Source organism: Pteropus medius, unplaced genomic scaffold, assembly GCF_902729225.1.
Source record: "Pteropus medius unplaced genomic scaffold, Ma_sr-lr_union100, whole genome shotgun sequence".
NCBI classification, from domain to species: domain Eukaryota; kingdom Metazoa; phylum Chordata; class Mammalia; order Chiroptera; family Pteropodidae; genus Pteropus; species Pteropus medius.
This window is the reverse complement of record NW_024354875.1, coordinates 27,075,475-27,097,877: the sequence shown is the minus strand read 5'-3', so window position 1 is coordinate 27,097,877 and position 22,403 is coordinate 27,075,475. Positions and strand designations below refer to the sequence as shown.

Below are 22,403 nucleotides of genomic sequence, written 5' to 3'. Positions count from 1 at the left end.
TTGTTGGGTCATATGGTAATTCAATTCTTAATTTTTCAAAGAATCTCCATACTGTTTTCCATAGTGGCTATACCAATTTACATTTTCACCAACGATGTATGAGTGTTCCTTCCCCTCCCCACCACAACCTCTCCAACACCTGTTATTACTTGTCTTTTTGATGATAGCCGTTCTTACAGGTGTGAGGTGGTAGCTCATTGTGGTTTTGATTTGTATTTCTGTAATACCTAGTGAAGTTGAGCATCTTTATATGGCCTTTTGTATGTCCTTTTGGGAAAAGTGTCTATTCAGATCCTCTGCCCATTTTTTAAATGGATTTTTTGTTGTCGTTGAGTTGTATGAGTTCTTTCTGTATTTTGGTTAATAATCCCTTCTCGGAGGCATTGTTTGAAAACATCTTCTCCCATTCAGTTGATTGCCTCTTTGTTTTATTGATGGTTTCTTTTGCTGTACAGAAGCTTTTGAGTTTGATGTAGACCCATTCATTTATTTTCTATTTTACTTCCCTTGCCCTTGAGGTCAAATACATAAAATCCTCTCTAAGACCAAGGTTCATGAGTTTAGTACCTGTGTTTTCTTCTATGCAATTTATTGTTTCAGATCTTATATTTAGGCTTTTGGTCCATTTTGAGTTAATTTTGGTGTTTGGTGACAGCAGTCTAGTTTCATTCTTTTGTATGTGGCTTTCCAGTTTTTTCAGTATCATTTATTAAAGAGGCTTTTCTTTCTCCAATGTATGTTTTTGGTGCCTTCATTGAAAATTATTTGCCCATATATATGGGAGTTTGTTTCTGGGCCCTCAATTCTGTTCCATTGGTCTGTGTATCTGTTTTTCTGCCAGTACTTTGCTGTTTTGATTATTGTCACTTTGTAGTATAATGTCTTCAGTTTTTAAATCCGTAATACAGAAGCTATTGCTCAAACCACTAGTTCCTTATGTCTCCACCAAAGGCTATGAATATATTTCCCAAAAATCTTACTTTTTAAACTAGGGCGTATTTTGGAACCTACATAATTTTCCATTATTATTCATCACTTTGAGCAATATATACATTACTGAAAATGTATTTGGAAACTGAACTTCTTTAATAACAAGTAAATCACATTTTAAAAGACAACCAAAACTCACTGTTATTTAAGATGCTCTGGAAAAAATCAATTTGTGAAGTCTTTTTTAATATAAATTGGCATTCTCCCATAAATCTGTTGTCTAGTTATTATTAAAGTTGTACATATTAGTAATCACAATGTATGTTTGAAAATAGTTGGATTATAGCAACATTTGGGAAGTAATAACTGATTATTTTTAAAATATTCAAGATGAAAATGGTTGGTGACAGTATTATTTTATTATGTATTTAGCTATGATAAGTTACAACATAATAACTGGAGACACTTTGAGCAAAGTTTTCCAACGAATCCCAGGAGGTAAGTAAATATATTTATTTTATATAGTTTTTCATAGTTAACACGGTTCATAATAATTTATAAGTAAAATATTTGCAAGTTGAAGAATTGCATGACTTCAAAATATCTGGCAATATTCATGATGCATTCTTATCCTAAAGTGTTAATCTACTTTTATATATAGTTCAGTTCTTATTTAGCTGTTTAAAAACATTATTACTATTATACTATATTTAACATAATAGTAAATATTAATTAATAGTAATGTGCATTACTGTTAGTAGTAAATAATAAATACTATAATAATAAATGTTATTATTATACTTAAATTCCTTTTATTTAAAACATCTTACGCTACATATCACCTACTTTCTGTTAGTAATACTTATTTTCTCATGTATTTTTACTACATTATTTCTTAAATAAGCAAGCTGACCTTTTCCCCGCTGTTTGTATTAAGATACAACTTAATATAATAAAATTAACCCTTTTTATTGTATTGTCTTGTGAGTTATAGTCATACAACTACATCCACAGTCAAAATACAGAACAATTCCATCACACCCAAATTTTCCCTACTCTTTGTTGTCATATCCTCCCTCATCACCAGCTCCTGGCAACCACTGATCTGATTTCTCTTCCTAGTTTTGCTTTTCCCAAAATACCAAATCAGTGACATCATATAATATGTAGCCTTTCGAGTTCAACTTCTTTCACTTAGCATAATGCTTTTGAATTTGATCTATGTCTTAAGGTATATCAGCAGTTTGCTCTTAAAAAGGATTGCTGAGGAGTATTCCATTGTATAGATGGACAATAGTTTATCTGTCACACAGTTAAGGGACACTTGGGTTATTTCCAGTTTGGGGTGATTATGAAAAAGTTGCTATGAACATTCTCAAGCAGACCTTCTTAACATGTGCCACAGCACCCCTCCCTGTTTATCCTTTCACCATATCATGGCTATTTGAGTGATTCAAAGATCATTTGTCTTTGTGCTTCAAAGAGCTTCTCATCCAACCCACATAATCTCCATTTCATTGTGACCTAACTCAATAGTAGTTATTGTAGTTGAGATTGAGTCAAAACTCCTTTCCTCTTAGTGCTTGAACCACTCATTCTAAAAAACATGCAAAACAAAGTAAAAACAAAAAAACCTAAAACTTCAAATTGTACCTATTCCTCTCTCAGGGTTTAGAGTAACTGAAATCAGGGCTACTTGACCATCGAATCATAAAGCCACTACTAGCTTGCTATTTGACCTTGAGAAGGTTAATGCCCTGTCTGAGTTCTAGTCTCTTCATCTCTAAATTGTGAATTAGAGTATCAACTACTTCAATGAATTTTTATGTAAAACAAAAGAGATAATACAGACAGTGCCCAGCATACAGAAGGCTTTCCCAACATCGTTTAGCTATTATTATTGTTACCCTGAACTATTTGCAGTTTCTGTCCTAGTCTCCAACTTCTATATCATGACTTTATAAACAGAGATCATAAGAGTAGATAGAAAGCTAAGTAAAAATGGGAAAAATATAATATGGTATATACAATATAATCTAAATTATATGAATTTTCTATTTGCATAAATAAATTAGGAAAAATAAGAAAAAAGACATTTGCAAAGAAATTGGTTATCTTTTAATTGTGGGATTCATAGGATCTTTTTGTTTCCTTTGTTATTTTCCAAAGTTTTTCAAAAGAACATGTATTAATTTTTTAAAAATTTTAAGAGTAATATATTTATTTAAGAATAATATATATTTATTAGGAAAATATTAGAAAACACAGATAAGCAAAATGGAAAAGAGAGAACATACTCATTATCTCTTCTTTTTAGGAAAATCAAGTAGAGACTATCTTTCCAATATTTCTTTCCTTCCTTCCTTCCTTCCTTCCTTCCTTCCTTCCTTCCTTCCTTCCTTTCTTCCTTCTTTTTTAATGTATCCTTTCAGAGTTTTAAGAATGGATGTAACTTCAGATAGTCATTTAAATAACACTGTACGCCTTGTTCTATAACATGCTTCTTTCTCTTAGTATGTTAAGGATATACTCATATCTAAACATAGAGATCTATTCTATTTGCTTAACTGGAAGTTCAGTATTCTCCTGTGCAATATCTACTATACAGTGAGATAGACTGTAATTACTTTAATTTTCCCTGATACAATTATTTTGATAATAAATTTTTATGAATTTTTAATTTTACAAATAATATATGAATATGTATGCATAAAAACAAAACATAGATAAGGCTTAAGTTCTCTTTAAAACCCCTTTCCTGGTTATGAATTTCATAATCATCAAAAATGATTTTTAAAAAATAAGTCACATAGCAGAGAACACACTTTATTTTTATCACAGTTTCTTTACATTGTTGAATGTGATATTTTGTAACATATAATTATTGTATTTCTTATAAAGATTAATGTGATGCCCAAGTATTTTTAGAAATAGATAAAATTCTTAGAAAAATTGCTTTTTTTTTTCTCCTGAAATATATCACCAATGTCTTAAACTGACATTTGAACAACCACTTATTCTTTTTCCAGATAACTAAGGTCTTGGTTCACGGGTCAAAGTAATGAGAAATGTTGGTGTAAGAAGTAGTATATTTAGATGATTTTGAAATTTTTGAAAAATTTTAATGTTCAGTTTTTCTTATAACTGCTTAAACATTTAAAATGCTTATTTGGGTGCATTTTTGTTAGAAGATCAGTATAGGTAAGAGATCTCATCATTAGATCATTAGTGAAAAATGTCCTTTTACACTAATGGAGACCCTTAGTTATTAGGCACCATAGCAGTCTCATTTAGTGTTTTAGAGTTTTCCCAGTGAAGAAAATGTATTTTCTACCAAACATATCGTAGGGTAAATAAGAACAGATATACAGGTAACTTAATTCAAGTTATGTTCAGGAATATGTAAATAATTGCATTCAAGGTTTTGGGAATTTCATAATGCTTGTTTAGTATGACTGAGTTAAATAAATATTCATGATTAATTATTTCACTCTTGCGCATGTGTTTGTGTGTGTGTGTAAAATGCATCCCATTTTGAACTTCTTATCTTGGAACTTCTTTATAAGTTAGTTTATTAGTTATATACAAACTTAGTCTCATTTTTCAGAGTAATAGCTTCTTTTTTTTATTTTTTAAACCACATTCACTTATTTGACACACTTGGCTTCTACAGACTTAAACTTTGCAAAAATAAATGCATATTGGGGAGATCATTTTATGAACTATATAAGTGTCTAACCAATGTATTATATACTTGACACTAATTTAAGTAAATTAAAAAAATAAAATAAAAAATAAATGCACAAAAAATAAAATAAAAAATAAGTGCACAAAAAACAAATGTCCTTGGTGGTACCAAGGACATTTCAGAAATATAACATGATCTCTGAAGGAATTTAACATGGGCTAAAAAAATTTAAAGAATGGTGTCTTCATTGGCATAGATATATGGCTCCTGAAGCGAATACTGTAATTAGCACAGCTTTAAAAAATATATAAATCCTTGTAAGTATGTTTTATTTTGTGTTTACAAATTGCGCTGCATTTGATCACACACGCACACTCCCCCCCACACACACACACTATTACTCACTGTGATAGCCCAGAGTCTATGTTGTGTACCAGATTTCTGCAGCTTCCCTATGACTTGTTTTCTATCCAACAAGTTGCTTTTCTCTATTTTCCTTCAGGGAAAATACTTCTTTCTCAACAAAAGGGTAGAAATATAGTGAATATATTTATCTAAATCTTTATTTTTAAAATTTTCTTAAAGTTCTATTATTCAAGTCTCTTTGAAATACAGAAATTAAAAAAACAACAAAAAAAAGCCTTAAAAAATGCCCTATCTTCATGTAGCTTACTTTCTGAATGAACAGTTTTGCCATTAGAGGGTTTTGGACAAGGAGTGACAATGGTTTTATTTTTGCCTTTGGAAAAGATCTCTGTGTTCTAGGTTAAGAGTGTACTATACTCTATGGGGACAAAGAAAGGTAGAAACAAGAAAACTAATTAGGAGACTATTAAAATAATTTAAATATAAAATATTTTAACATTATTTGAACTATAGGTTCATCTTTAAGTTATTTTGTATTTATATTTTTGAGAATTATTTCTAGTTTTACATGGTTTATGGAGCTTATTCTTAAAATCTTTGAAATATAGTATTTATTGTTATTTAAATCATTTTGATAATTCAATGTTTGCCTATTTACTTGTGTCACTGGTGTGTTACTCATACCTTTAAACACTTTATAATATTTATTATGTTTTAGTTGACCCCGACAACTTGTTTATTGGTCGCCGCTTCATTATTGTGCTTTCCACGGTGGCCTTTACTCTGCCTTTGTCCTTAGCGAAGGACATAGCAAAGCTTGGAAAGGTAATTTTTATCTTTTACGTTTGTCCAACTACTGTCTATATGGCCAAGTTCTTAATTACAGTATTTATCTTTATATTCTTTTAGTTTACTTATAATTTTGCTAGAATAAACTACAGTTAAATCTTTAGCTTATTTTTGGGAATAGATGGTTAAATACTTGATAAGTGTGAAATAAATATGTCCTTTTTCTTTTCTAAGGTAGATACTCTGACATTAGGCAGCCATTTTAATTTTAGAAAATATGAAGGGCTATACTTAAACCAAATCTAATTTTTTAGATTTTTATGGATAGTAGGTTAAACAATTTAAAATTGAACTACATTTAGAATTAAGGATGAATCACTTTATTGACTTACAATTTTCTTTGTAAATTACAATGTCTGTTGTGCCTATTTTTTTATCCATCAGAATGAAATGTCAGCATGTTGATTGATTAATTTTTGAGAATTTAGCTAATATTTATGATACGCATTGCTAAAGACATGCTGATTTCTTTCTAATTAAATCAAACAATTATTCAACTCACCACATATGCTCATCGACATAGAATAAACTTTGTCTGGCTATATTTTATATCCTTACTCTCAAAAAATGTTTATATTTTACCCAGAATATTATTGTTGCTATATCTACATAATGCCAAGCATTCGATGAATTTTTTTTTAAATTTTAAACAGTTGATTGAATTTTAACTTTTTACTGTGATGCTTGGTGTGTATCTACAGTTTAGAAGTCTCTCCTTCCAGGTAGAGTTGAGAATGGAGATAATATTCCAGAGTACTCTGAAAATTCTGCCTTCCTTTACTAACAGTCATCCAGAAATGAACAAGAGTGTATCAAAAGGGGCTTTTTTTTGTTAGATTATCTGAAATGGCTGAACTGTTTTCCATTCACATGTTCAAGGTAGATATAAATGTTACTTTCTGAGAACAGAAGGCAAAAAATTCATGAAAAGAAAGCTACTAAAATTCTATCAATCATATTATTATCTGAAAAATTTTTCCTAAATGTTCTTTAAAAGTATCATATTGAAAGTCTAAATAAATTTCTCAATAAGCAAAGCAGGGTGGTTAGGAGCTCTGACGTGAAGTTAGGGTACTTGCATTTGAGTTCGCCTTCTGCTACTTTCTTGCTGTGTGACCTTGGGAATGTTACTTAATATTTGTGTTCCTCAGTACATCAGAGGACTAGTAGAATCTTCTTTCTGAATAAAAACTAACACCACAGTAAACAAGGTTAATGACAATAAAATTAAATAAAAGCAATTTTATATTCTTCTTATCAGAGAAAAAAAGCCTAAAGTGTGTTTATCCATTAAAAAAATTAAGAGAAGAAACATAGATCTAATGCAATGAATGCACAGAACACATATACACATAGACCAGTTTATATTTGAACCTTTTGAAATAGAGACAAGCGAGAGGGGAAGAAGCAAAGAAGACTTAGAAACACAGACCAAACAGCAAAATCACAGAGAATAAATAGAGTTACAGAGGTAGAGAACAGAAATAAGAAAAGCAGATGTACCCCAAAATGTGTGTCTGTGGGAGGGAGGAATGGGGGGGGGTGTTGGAAGGGTGAGGGTATGATAAAGACAGAAGCAGAGCAGCAGTTATAGATAGGGAAAAAAACACAGGTTAACACTAAAATAGAGCATGAAGAAAAAAAACAATTTTACAAAGGAAAATCACTAGAAAGCCACTAAAAACATTTAAATCCATATTGCAAGATCACAATAGTCATATATGATTTGCTCTCCTATTTAGAAGGGGAAAACTAAGACTATGAAGTGATAAAAAGTTACATACCTGGGATTATTACCCCAATCTATAAGAATAAACTAATAAATAATTGTATTTAAAATTACATACATTTACTCAAGTAAAGAGAGAAACGCTTAACATTTTCAGTAAAATAGTCTCTACTAAACTGATAATATCTTTACATTTTCTTTTTCAGATCTCTCTTATTTCTACAGTTTTAACAACTCTGATTCTTGGAATTGTAATGGCAAGGGTAATTTCACTGGGTCCACACATGTAAGTTTTGTTGCTATATTGGTTGGTCTTCGATTTATAACCTTCACATAGATATTTATTTGACATAAATGCTGAAATGTAAAGTAATTGTGGTATCAGAAGCATCATTTATTTTTAGTATTTGACAAAATGAGAAAACAAAGTACACATGCATCTTTCCCTTATATCCTGCATGGCTGATGAGATTAAACTGAGTTTACTTATTATTTTAATGGCCAGCCCTAAGAATTAGAATAAAGAAGAGATTTTGAATAGTGAGAAATAGGATTGAAATAGAACACTGAGAAGCAAAAATTGTAGATGTCAGACATTTCTGTATCTACCTCAGAGGTGGATTTGTTCTTAACAAAGTTTCATTAATCTAGGCTGCAAGAGAAGAATACAGAATATTTTGGATTTTAAACAGTCATGTTGGAAGCTACCTTTTATTTTCTACTAAGATTATAATCTTTAATTATTTCATGTTAAAATGCTTTATCATTTGTGAACTCATAGTGAAAGCTGATAGTGGTGTTTATTTGTTTTTAAAGTTATTGTTTGGCCAGACAAAATGTTTCTAAGTTGGTATTGGTTCCCCAATTTTTATTTATTCATCCATGAAATTCGAAGTGTGGATACTGCTGATCTAAACTGCACAGTTTTTATGATTTGATTACAGAATAGATTCACCAGATAAGGACTGGGTAGTTTATAGCCATAGTCCCAAGAGAATGCGGGAATGAAACTAACTAAATTTGTTTTAAATACAAAATTAGATTCCAATAATGCACAATAAATAAATATTTGTTGAATAAATAAATAACTAATACATTGTGGAGTTCCCATGAGATCTTAATTATTTTCCCTATCCCCTAAAAGATATAATTAGTTTAAGACATAATATCTAGAATAGTGCAAGGGGCATGCTAGATCTTCAATGAATGTTATCTGTGAGAAAAAAAAAGGACGTCTGATGAATACCTGTAATTGATAATGTGGTCCCCAAGGTAGCTTACTTTATCCTACTGATTAATTGTTGTTCTGCAAAATCACTTCATTTAAACTGTGCTTATGCGAGGCATCTGAGTTTACCAAGAAAATACCAAAATTATGCCTCAAATTTATTTGGAAAGAAGTATAAATATCTAGCCTAATTGTATATGATATGGCCTTTTATTAGAAAAAAAACAAACACCCATTTTTTTTTAAAGGATTTAAATTAAAAGGAAAGGCATAATTTTCTCTGATGTTTATATTCATATTCTCTTCAAACCACTTATTCCAAGTTCATAGTTGTATTAGTCAGCTTGGGTTGCTGGAACAAAATACTATAGACTGGGTGGCTTAACCAACAGAAATTTATTTTCTCATACTTCTGGAGGCTGCTAGCATTGTCTGATGCTAGTGAGATATCTCTCCCTGACCTTCTTGCTATGTCTTCTTCATATGACAAAAAGTGAGAGAGATAGTAAGCTCTCTGGTATCTTTTCTTTTAAAGGCACTAATCTCATCAAGAGTGCCCTCATGATCTCATCTAAATCTGATTATCTCCCAGGGTCCCCATCTCCAGATTCCACCTCATTGGGGGTTAGGACTTCAACATATGAATTTGGAGGGAGGGGAACACAATTCAGTCTATTACAATAGTGTTTTTTGAAATTCACCTGGTTCACTTACCTGTGGCCATTTATTCTTTCATTTAGTAAACACTTATTGAATGCCTATTGTTTGTAGCTCTTTTGCTGTGCTCTGAGAGCAAAGGAGCAAAGAGGCATAAGTCAGCACCTGCTGCAAGTTGTTCACAATCAGGTATGGGGAAAGAATAAAAGAAAAAGAAAAAGTACAATATGAGAAGAGTAAAATACAAGCATATATAAGGGGCAGTAGCAGTGCCGAAGAAAAGTGTGCTTAATAGTGTGTCTGAATTGGGGAGGGCTTCCTGAAGGAAGAAAAATATGATCTGTGTGTTTTGAAAGATGAATCTGAATTAGTTTTAGATAGATAAGGGTGTAAAAGGCATTACAGGCCCAGGAAAGGTAAGCATAACAGAACAAAAGCATATATTAAATTGCACTGACATTTATTTAGCATCTTTTATGTTGGTACTATATTGAGTTCTGATTTTCAAAAACTGAATTCATAGCAACAAAAAGCCAGAAGCATATGGAACAGAATACAAAAAATACTGATTTTTGGCTGAAATTGTTAATTGTTCAAGATGGAACTATTTTAATTTAAGCTTTTATTATGAAAAGTGATTCTAGAGAATAAATCATTAGGTTATAATAAAAAATCTTATAGATTTGGCATAGTACTATGGGCAATATTGAGAAAAAAAACAAGTAATTAAAAGTTGGGAGTAAGTTAATTATTCATTGAGCTCCAGGAGAACAGTTTAAAGCATGATTTTTCAACTTTGGCTTCACATTAGAATTACCCAAATAGCTTTTAAAAATATTGATGCCAGATCCCCACCTACAGAGATTCTGAGGGCATCTGTCCAGGGATCAGGCAATTATATTTATTATTTGACAGTTTTGTGAGTCTGTGAACAGGATCTAGAGCCTCTTAGTTTAAAGAGATTAAAATCATGAGTACTCTTGTAACTGACATATCATTTCTAAAAATAGACTAGAGATTTTGTGTTATTTTAGTTACTTTTTTGTCATTTTTCATGATTAATTCTCCACTTATTTTTTTAACTATTGTTATGTACAAAATGTTATATGGGATACTATTGTAAATACAAATAATATATAAATAAAATATCCCTGCTCTTAAGGGACTCACTATTTAGTGAGGAAGATAAGGTGATACAAATGATCATCATATAGGCAATGTATCTCCATGCAAAGGAAAGAGAAAGGAGAGGCCACTTCCTGGTGAGCCTAAATGAATTGATTTTATGACCAAAATGCTATTTAGTTCTGTTGTAAATAAAATGAGGCCTGTATCTTTCTAACCTTCCTCTAGTGGTGATATTTTATCTGAGACTTTGATATTTTTCTAATAACAGGGATTATTTACTTAACTCTTACAATATTTAGATGCTAAAGAAGTTGTGTTTTTAATACTGTGCCGCCTTTTATTTCTGTTTGCATACTACTGCAAACAACTTCTGTTTGTCCAGATTTACAATCAAGCTAATCAAACTCCATGTTCAGGGGTTGGCAGAGTAGCTAGTCAGGCAGGCTTCTTTCTGAAAATATGGCAGCCACGAATGCTCATAATCCATAAAACATGAGAAATTCAATACTCCATGTGTGTTTTTCCTCATTTTTGGTTCAGATGAATGATCAGAAAAGCTATATTTTTTCTTAGGGCTTTTAAAGTGGTATTTGAAAAATATCTTTAAAACCACTATCAGAAAGGAGGAAGGTCTGTAATGGCTACTGGTATTGACCTTGTTACTATGGAAACACCTTTTTAGTGGTTGTGTTTTAAAAATAAAACACACAATTCAATTTCCTTTTCTATAACTCATAAGGCCATAAATTCTCCTTTTTGATATGGTTTCAAATATCTCACAGTCCAATGACTTTCAGTTCTTTTTGGAAATAATGGTCAGTTTTATTGTGTTTTCTAACCTTTTGCTTTCTCAAAACTGAGGTGGCAAGGCAATTTAATTGCTTTCCAGAAAGTGTGTTGGTATAAAAATGCAATAAACAGTTCTCCCATTCTTTTTCAAACTAGAATCAGAGGCACCGCTATGAAAACCTTCATTCTATGCCTCATTAATATTCAATTCTTTATGTTCAAAATAAAAATGATAACATGCTGTCCAAATTTACAACTATTTTCTCTTCATATGATATCTCTTTCACAGTATTTTAATCAATAGTGTGGTTGGTGTTCCAAACTAAATTCCAAAAAGTACAACTACACTTTCTGCAGGTATTATTATAAAATGTGCTGTCCCCAGTGATCTCAATACATAATAATTTCTTTACCTCTTATCCATTCTAATTCTGAAATTCTACAATATAATACTATATATAAAGAAGAACTAGAGGGATTAAAGAAAGGATCAGAAGACAGAAGAATAGCACATATTTGGAAAAAGGAATAATTAATTCTGTGAAATACTAGCCACTGAATTTTTTGATAATATATAAATTATTGTTCTTCTTGTTGCAAATGACAACCACCACAAGACCCTAACTGAATTAAGCCAAAAGAATTGATTGATTCACATTACTGTAAAGTTCAAGGGTAGTTCTGTAATCTCGGCCTAATCCTTTCAAGTTCAAGTCCGTATAAAAAGAAAGAGCTTTCTGTTATAAGTTACCTCCAGCCTCACTTCCAGTTTTAGTTCTGATTGGCTTTAATGAGGGCCCATGACAATCCCAAACCCTATCATCATGGCCTTTGTAGAGTTGCTTGTGTTTGGATTACATGCCTATTCTTGATGCTAAGGATAGGGTCAACCCCACTGAAGCACATGAACTGAGAGTGGGGTAAAGGATAATCCCAAAGAAAATCAAGGCAGCAATGCAGGCGTAGAATTGTATAACGCAAATTACAGATTTCCACTTCAGGTGATAGGAAGTTACCAGTATCATTCCAGAGTTTCAATCATAATATGGATGGAAGCCAGGTTAGGGAGAATTAAGATGAAACTGAATAATAGGAAAGTAATTTTGCAAATTTCCCTTTTTATTTATGTGTAAAGAGTATCAGTGAATGCAAATGACATGACAAAACAGTGGCTTGAGAGGGGTAAGACTTCTACCTTTTTTACAATAGGAGATATTGAATTTGTTACAGATCAAGCCAAAAGATGGAGCCAGAAGTTGCCCAGGAGATCTTGAAAAGTTGGAATTTTATGATATAGAGTAATCCTTGGAGAGGAGTTGGGATACTTCTTCCTCTTGAAACGATAAGATAAGAGTAGGAAAAATAAAATACAGATTTATTCTAAAGACCAGTGAAAGGAATTTCAGTGTTCATGCCCAGTACCTTCCAATTTTTCAGAGATGAGATTATTACCTGAGAGTTTGTTAGACAGGAGTAGGTTCAGAACTTGAATGTTTTTTAAATTTGGAACTTTCACCATAGGAAGTGAAAAGGGATCTATGCATAGGAATAATATAATCATGCTATTTATTAAATTGTCTTTATTCATCTTTTATATGTTTCATTGTCTGTTTTGTGTCTTTTTCATCATATTGTAAACTCCATGAGAACAGGGATCACCTTTTTATACACTGTACACCCATTACTCATCACAGTGCCTAACACAGAATTAGAATTCAGCAAAGGACTGTTAAATAATCAGTTGAATAAATGAATGAATCCATGTGCCTTCTTGTTTTAGTTGATTCAACTTGAGGATTAACTGACAAAATTTTGAAGTAATGAGGCAATAAAAATTATCCTGGGACAATAGAAATTGCATACAAAAACATTTCCTGTCAGAGGAAGTTTTTCTAAGCCTACTTCCATGCTAGCAAAATTTGCTAACCCATTTGCTAAATTACCATTTGACTCCAAGTTCTACAGCACTGTTAGAGCTAGTGGTGAGTTTTAACAGATTGCCTACAGGAGGCAACAAATAGAACTGTCATTTGACTTGCGTCTACATGAAAATCAGAAAAACAGCTGCAAAATAATATATTCTCAGAGATTAGCCCAGTCACTATAAATGTTAGTGGAGCTGAAGGAACAGCCTAGGTGCTCAGTGTTAAGAACTCATTCTACCCATCATCAATTATTTTTATAAATGGCTGCCTTAGCGAGTTTTGCCACCTGTCTGTTATTTCCAGTTAGAAAACAGACTAGTCTCTGGTATAGATTCACAACCAAAGAGCAAAAATAGAGTAGCCTGTTCTTTCAGCCGAGAAGCATTTATTTATTAAATGTATAGCTGATATCAGTCACTCTTCCAGCTATTGGAGCTATGAAGATGAAGAAACCACAGTCCCTGACCTCAGATACCTATAGTAAGTGGATGGAGAGAATAGATATTTGAAAGATAACCTCCATATAATAAATAGAATACTTAGTAGAATTATGGGAAAGTGCCATGGAAACAGAGAAAGGTGATTGAGCCCAACCTGGGCAGGCAGGTAATATTTCAAGATAAGATAATATATGATATGCTGCTTGAAAAAATGTACTGGCATTAATTGGGTCAAAAAGGAAAGTGGGGAAAGGTTGGAAGCTATTGTAGACAGAGTGTGTGGGGCCCAGAGGTGTGATGTATATAATGGCAGAAACAGTTCAAGGTTCTAATATTACGAGGGACTTGGACAGGAGGGACATTTTGCCATTAGTCAAGGAAACGATCAAATAAAAATTAAAGTATTTCCACTGAGAACGTTCTCAAAAACTATGTTGCTTTTATGTTGCTCCTCAAATATATATTTTATCATAGTTTTAGCAATAGTTGTGTTTCCATATTATTTCTTTTGAAAAACTGCTGAAGATGGTACTTTTCTAATTCACTGCCCCCACTATATAGCTTCTGTGTTTAGAAAGTAACTAGAGTTTTGGTGATTCTGACCTGAACGTTGGCTGGAACATGCAAAGAACTGATCATAGGTGGTTGGCAGCGACTAACATGAAAGGAAAGCTTTATGTGTAGTGCTAAGAAACGTGAGTTTGTTGTTTACTTAATGGGGTATTGAAAGTTCTTAAGCAGGAGGGTGACCAGAGCTAGTATCCATTTCAATTGGACTTCTCTTGCAACAGAGATGAGCATAGATTGAAGGCAGAAAGACCAGGAAGAAGGCTATCTATAGCAAGCAAACAGGCAAAGACAACTAGAACAGTATAAGAGCAAAGCTGGTAGAAATGATGAAGAAGAAAAAAAAGAAGGTGATGCCAAGGTTTCCAGTTTGTATAACCATAGTGGTAGATAGTTCAGAACACACCACCAAAAGGAGAAAATGTCAGAGTCTGTTCCGTCAATTAGCATTGGACAAACACATAAAAAATAACCTCAATAGACTATTTAATAGAGTTATTAGCAGGGTGCTATGGAAACATAGAAGAAGGGACCCAGCTTCCTATAAGTTATTAACCAGGATAAGAAAGGAAGCAGGAAAAACATAATTTGTTAATATTTTACTATCTTGATATAGAGTAACACTTGGGGTGGAAAGAGAGAAAGAAGAAGTCACCCAGCGTTTTGGAAATTCAAGTCTGGAGTTTAGGGAGAGTCTGCTATGGACAAGATTGTACAGTGACAGCATAGAAGGTGTAGAGAGGTACAACTCAAGTAGAACCTCAATGGAAAATAATTATCTGAAGCTCACATCTGAAATTACATTTATCTTAATATAAACTTTAATACATGTATTTTAATGTAATTCTGTTTTCTGAAAAATACAGTAGAGAACTAAAACAATACTCATAATTCTAACAAGTTTTCATTATGTTAAAAAGTGAAATCCTGCCCCCTTCCACACAATCTCTGCCCTTTCAATCCCAGCTGACAAAAACAGTTGACACCAATTTTTAAATAGTCGTCAGAGGAATTAGAGCCAATAGTGGAAAAAAAAGAAAAAAAGTAGGAGACAGAATGAGAATCAAAATAGTTGGTGTCCCAAAAAAGTGGTTGTGATGTTTGTGGTGCCAAGCTGTGTAAGCTTTTTATATGATTCATATTAAAAAGCAAAATTATATTTTGGCCAAAAAAAAAAATCAGCTTAATGTTTTATGTAAATTTTATGTAAACTCAAGATTCGTTTTATGCAAAACTTGTGTAAAAAAAAAAAAAAGATTGGTTTTGATGTTTAGAGTGATTCCCAAAAAGAACTTTCCTGAACAGCTTTATATGTTCATGTAAATCACAGTTGTCTAGATAACAGAATCAGAAGAAAAGTGAGCTAGGAGCCAGGAAGTGGCAGAGAGCTGTCAGCTGACTCTCAAACTGGGGAAGTGAGCAGGCCTGCCTATCTCTTTAATAGCTTGTGGTGTGACAGGAAACGTGGAGCCTTTGTGTGCCGCTCAGAGCACTTAATTCTCGGATGTATCTGATTGAAGTTAATATGTAAGGCTCTTTTAACAAAAACGCAGGCTCTGCTGAGATTGTATGATTTGGAAGGTACTTGTGTTTAGTCTAAAAGACTTTGGGCAGGTACCACAGAGAGGTGTGATGTTTGATCCTCCTGATCAGAGGTCTTATGTTCTGGGGATCAGAAGCAATGCCCCTGAAGCTTGTTTTCATAAGTCTGTGAAGACTGGAGATATGGTGCTTGGACTTGCTTCCTATGGCTTTGCCTTATTACTACTACTCAGCTATTGTAAAAATAAGGTGGGGTTTGTCTTTAAAAATAGGATGAAATCACTGAATCTAAGAACCCAAACTGAGATAATTTTGCAAAATGAATTTAACTCCCTAAACCTCCCCACTTCAAGCCCCCCCCGCACACACAAGTTTTCTAAAAAAAAAAAAAAAAAAGTAACCAAGCATATGACTGGATTTTTTAGAATAAGAGTAGTTATATTCTTTTGAAAGTATTTGCCATACCAAAACTACTATAAGCCAGCCTCTATTTTATGTTAGTATTAAAACATATTAAAACACCTGCATCATTATTTCTTAAATGATCTGAACCTTATAGTAAGCTTCCATTACGTTGCCATCATCTTTCTGAAGCTTTGTAAGACATTTTAAAGAATCCCGCTTTTCCCCAATATTGCTTTCATTTGAATTTATTTTTCCTCAAAAATATACATTCACATATTTTTATAAATCAAATATTACTAATGGCTTTTAATGAACTAGAACAGCTTCCTACCAAATCTCCTATTTCAGATGTATCTTTTGGCATTTACATTTTTACTTCTACATAATATGCTCATAAGTGCTATTTCTGGATTCTCACTGTTTTCTTGTCATATAGTAGATGAGGATTTAGCTCTCTCAAATTATCTTTTCTCTTCTACCATATCATAATATGTGGAGATATAACACAACATTTAAAATTAAATAGTTATATTTCTCTTCTTGCACACTTGTTTTTTCTAGAATTAACGCTTACTTTTGATTTTGTTTTTCACCATGTTTAACTGGATGTTTAGTTTAGATTTTTTTTTAAGACTTTAATTTTTCAGAGTAGTTTTATATTCATAGCAAAGTTGAGAAGGCACAGATATTTTCCATATACCTCCTACCCACACATATGCATGCCCTCCTCTTATCAACATCCCATAATAGAATGGAACATTGGTTACAATTTATGGACCTAGATTAGTACATTGTAATCACCCAAGATCTACAGTTTACATTAGAGTTCACTTTTGGTATTGTACATTCTGTGGGTTTCCACAAATGTAAAATTATGTGTATCCATCATTATATTACCATGCAGAGTATTTTCGCTGCCCTAAAATTCCTCTGTGCTTCATCTATTCATCTCACCCCCTGACCCCCAACTCCTGGCAAGTGCTAATCTTTTTACTGTCTCCATAGTTTTGCCTTTTCCAGAATGAAATGTAGTTGGAATTATACAGTATGTAGCCTTTTCAAATTGGCTTTTTGCACTTAGTAATATGCCTTTAAGTTTCCTCCATGTCTTTTCGTGGCTTGATAGTTTATTTCTTTTTAGCACTTAATAATATTTTATTATTTGGAAGTACAATAGACTGATTTTTCATTTTCCTACTAAAGGGCATCTTGATTGTTCTCAAGTTCTGACAGTTACAAAGCTGCTATAAACATCATGTGCAGTTTCTGTGTAGGCATGTTTCAAATCCTATGGATAAATACCCAGGAGTACAATTGCTAGATCATAATAGCAAAAGTATGTTTAGTTTTATAAGAAACCGCCAAACTGTCTTCCAAAATGGCTGTACTATTTTTATTCCCTCCAGCAATAAATGAGAGTTCCTGTGGCTCCACACCCTTGTCAGGATTTGGTGTTGTGAGTGTTCTGGATTTGGGGCATTTTAATAGGTGCATAGTAGTAGCTCGTTGTGTTTTAATTATAATTTCCTTGATGACATATGATGTGGAACATCTTTTCATATACTTACTTGCCATCTCTATATCTTCTTTGGTAAGGTGTCTGTTAAGATCTTTGGCCCATTTTTTAATTAGGTTGTTTGTGTTATTGTTGAATTTTAGTGTTCTTTGTATATTTTGGATAAAGTCTTTTGTAAGATATAGCTTTTGTAAATCTTTTCTCCTAGTTTAGCTTTTGATTTTGATCATTTTTATTACTCTTTCAAATGCTCACACATAAGATAATCTACCAATTTTATTATTTGTTTCTGGCGGTCTCTCTCCCAGAGCCTTTTGACCTCTTGCTCCTTTGTAGATGAGCTGATTTTTGTTTGCTGCCCCACTGTCATTCTAGGACTTTCTTTTTCTGTGTTAGATACCCTATATCCAAGATCCCAGATCTTTCATTTTTCTTTTTTTCTCCTTTTTCAGGAGCATCCTGAGTAGCTTTCAGGTATCTGAGTCCTGTGCACACAAGGGATTTGCAAAGCGAATTAGCTCTTTCTCATCATTAGCTCCTTCTATGTGGTTGTAATGCCTTCCATTCTCAGCAGTCACCAAGTAGGTAGGCATCTGCATTTCTTTTCACAAAATATCTTCTCCATTCATGTCTCTTTTCCATGATCCTCTCCCCAGTGGATTTATCCCTCTTTTAAATTCCTTTGGGAGCATTTTAGTGAGGGCTAAGGAGAGAGAAAGAAGATAAATTGATGTGTCCCATCTATCATATTTGATTGGATGTCCAAGTTTAACATTTGATTATTAATTTGCTTGAAGATCTAAGTACAAATTCAAACATTTTATTTAAAATATATTTTTCTTCTTAGGGAAGTTATTTTATTTTTTGTAGGGCTTGCACTATGCCATAGAAGATAGCAGACTTAGTCTGCAAGAGGAAAATGTTTAGAAAATTCTTGAAATTTATGCTATTACTGGATCTAATCCCCTTTTCTACAGTTTATAGCTACTATTATGCTATTACTCAATGGTGAGATTAGGAAATAAAAGAAAGAACAAGTACCATCTGAATTACCACTTCATTGTAAGTTTTGGGAAGAGATATCTATGAAGAAAAATAACTAAACTATGATTTTATCTTGTTTCGTTCAATATTTATTTAGCATCCAAAATTAGGAATTGATTACTTTTGCCTCTTATTTATGCATTCATTAAAAGTTACTGTGTTTTTAATTTGGTAAAGATCATGAGATATTTATTTTCCATTGTTCCAAAACTATTAAATACACACACACACACACACACACACACACACCCCTCAAGATTTTATAATATGTACAAGACCATTTTAACTTATTAAAACAAAATGCAGGATCTCCAGATAATTCCCGAAAGTGAAACTCTAAGTATCCTGATCAGGTAGGTAGCCTTTGTCTCTGTATAAGAAGGTAGTGCTAAGTGTTCAAGCAATAAACTTAAAAATCACCGTACTTATCAATAATATTGATATATTATTTTGTAATCTTTCTTTGTGGTAAAATACAAAAGGAAGAAATTTTGTCTTTGCAATACTGACAAAATAAACCCTTTCTGTAACTGAAAATTTATGTAACAAAAAAGAATAATGTGTGTGTGTATAGATAGAAGTTTTAAAATGTAAAAGGTTAATTTTATACTTTTTTTCTTTCAAGTGATTTGTCTAAGATGTTATCCGGTAATTAAATAATCAGGCAATTTGCCTCTCTATCCATTTTAGATGACAAATATCTTAAAGTTTAATGAATGCCTTCTTTTATTCAAACATTTAATTATCTCCCATTGATGGTAGTCTCCACACCATGTATCATATCACCACAGAGCTATAACTAGACTCCTTAGTTGAGGAGTCTAATGGCTGGGCTAAGACATAAACCTTGGAATGGGGCGAGAATCTCCAAATACCTGGAGATTGTCAAAAATGGCTTTATGCAGCTGGAAGTTGCACCCATTTGTGCAGAAATTTGGTGTACAGGATAGAATACTGAATATTTACTGTGAATATTAAAGCATAAATGAACCATTTCATCTTTTCATCATTATCAACCAAATGACCGCCCATCTAGTTACATGTATATCTATTACAAAACTAATCATTTATTTATTTTAAATAAGAGAGCTTGCCTTCCCCAAGGTCCCTTTATTCTTGAAAAGAATATAAATACCATGATGAAGATTGCATTTCATGTACTTGAAGGTCCTTACACCTAGACTAAGATGTGTACTGTTACTTTAATGATAACAAGGAAAGAGAGAGTGAAAAGTCTCATTTTGCATTGGTCACCCACTATATACCACACTCTTTCATTCATTGTCTCATTTAACCCTTATGTTAGATAGGTAAAATAGAATTATTAGTATTGTCTCTGTTCCATATCAGAGAAAACTGAGATTGGTGCCACTGAGTAATCTGCCCAGTCACCCCACTAGTATGTCATAAAGTTAAGGTTTAAATCCAAGTCTGTCTAACCTCAAAGACCGTATTTTTTTCCTTTATAGCTTGCTGTACTGAATATGGTTTTCCTTAGTAGTGAAAAGTGTTGTCTTTCAAAATAGAAATTAAGTTTATTACTGTTTTAGTTGTCCTTAATTGATAATATTAACCACGCTTTGGTCTGTAGTCAGCAAATAATCACATTAATGAAAGAATCTGGTAGGCGCCAAGTGCAGGTAAATTGCTGGCCCCTTCATCAGCCGGTAACATTAACACTTGCGGAAGGGTTGGTGTTGACTGCAGTGGACTAATTTCAGAACTACTGACTTCCGTTGCAGACTCTAGACACACACCAATAAATGCAATTGGTTTCTGTTCCTCAGGGAAATGAACTTTGACAGCAACAGAAGAATCTAAAGCAGAGAAATTGGAGAGTAGTTCTTAATTTGGAGTTTCTTCAGAAAGAACTCGCCTCGCTCTGTACAAAAGAAATACTCCTGAACAGTTGTAGGTTAATTAATATGTTTGAATTTGAGTAATCATTTGAAAGCCTTTCCGTTTAGTATTATGGATTATTCTTTAAGTTATTTTTTTAAAAAAGCTCTCATCTCTCAATTTAATCACTTCACAATAACAAATTGAGTTTTATTTAGTTAATTCATTTCAATATTACTACTAATGTACTTTTTTTTCTCCTGGTTTCTATTCCTAATGACAGTATGAATTTATTTTTCCCAGTTTGTTGTGTTTTGCTTTCTTATTTGTTTTGAAAATTTTCTAATATCCATAGTTCTTTATAAGTTAACAAAGTATTCTTGTTTATTGTTATACTCAGCTCCTTCATTCTACTCACCTCTCAGAAAGTTCAAGTGGTAAATAGCTGAAATTTATGTCATTAGTTAAACTATAGGAAAAATAAAACCTCTTTATGGAATTTAACTCTTTTAGACTATTAGGAGGTACTAGATTTTCTGAAACAAAAATTAAGTACATGTCTCCTTCTAGATTTGTATTATCCCGTATGGTAACAACTAGCCTCATGTGGCTATTTAAATTTAAATTAGATAAAATTTAATAAAATTAAAAATAATTAACCAGGCACACTAGCCATAATTTCAGATGCTCAAAAGCCACATGTGGTTAGTGATGACCATATTGGACAGAGCAGATATAGAACATTTCCATCATCACAGAAAACACCACCGTGTAGTGCCATTCTTTCTAGATTACGATATAGGATATACACCAAGATAGTTGATCTCTTTCTTTTGTCTTTTTTCCTGCAGTAACCCCAGTGATTATAACAATGATTGCCACACAGTTAGTGCTCAATAAACATTTGTCGAAAATTGAATGAATTAAATAAATGACCGGAAAGCAGGAAGCATGTTGTTTCGGTCATAGAATTTTTATGGAAATTTCAGTTTAAAAATTAGGTTCAGATTCAGGGAGGTTTTATGTAGAAAATATTGTATAATTACATAAAGTTCACGAAGCAGGAAATTGGCCTAGATTTTTTGAAATAATTTTCTATGCTTCTTTCCAATCCTTATCAGCAATAGACTATCATATTTAAAAGTTGATTCATTTCTCTTTCCCTATTGGTAACTATTATTCTAAAATTGGATTCATTTCTTTTCTCTCAGAGATAACTATTATGTTTAAGTTGGTTTAAATCATTCTTGTTTATGCTTTTATACTTAAACTATGCATTATGCATTGACAGCAATATATAGTATTAAATAGTATGTTTGTAGAATATACATAATCACTTTTTTCCCTCAATATTGCATTCTGTATGTTTCCATTTAGATACAGTTAGCACTGGGTGACTTTTTAATTGCTCTGCAGCACACAAATTTATGATTATGTCACATTTTACATATGGACTTATTTATCAATTGTATTGCTGGATGTTGAGGTTATTTCCAAAGTTTGGCTAATGAAAACAATACAGCAGTGAACATCCTTATCCATGTATTTTTGTTCACATATGCACTTCCCTGACCTAGGGTATATATCTAAAAATGTAATTGTTTGCTTACAAGCTTTGATTAACTTCAGCTTTACCAAACTTTGCCCAATTCTTCTCCAAAGCATTTAACAATCTATAGTTCCCTCCATAGTAATTGCAAGTTGTCCTTTCTCAGTAATTTATCAACATCACTATTGTTGAATTAAGTGTAAAATGCTCTT

The 22,403-nt window shown here is 32.4% G+C and overlaps 1 protein-coding gene across 2 annotated transcripts in view; it reads left to right on the top strand.

Moving 5' to 3' along the window:
* Positions 1-22,403, top strand: part of SLC38A11 (solute carrier family 38 member 11) — a 49,364-nt gene that overhangs the window by 9,612 nt on the left and 17,349 nt on the right. Inside the window, exons 5-7 of one of the 2 annotated variants that reach the window (XM_039855917.1) lie at positions 1,363-1,428; positions 5,703-5,809; positions 7,769-7,848. In XM_039855917.1, the coding sequence (XP_039711851.1) occupies positions 1,363-1,428; positions 5,703-5,809; positions 7,769-7,848 (253 nt within the window). The remainder of the gene's footprint in view (positions 1-1,362; positions 1,429-5,702; positions 5,810-7,768; positions 7,849-22,403) is intronic. The other variant, XM_039855918.1, reaches the window with a different exon arrangement.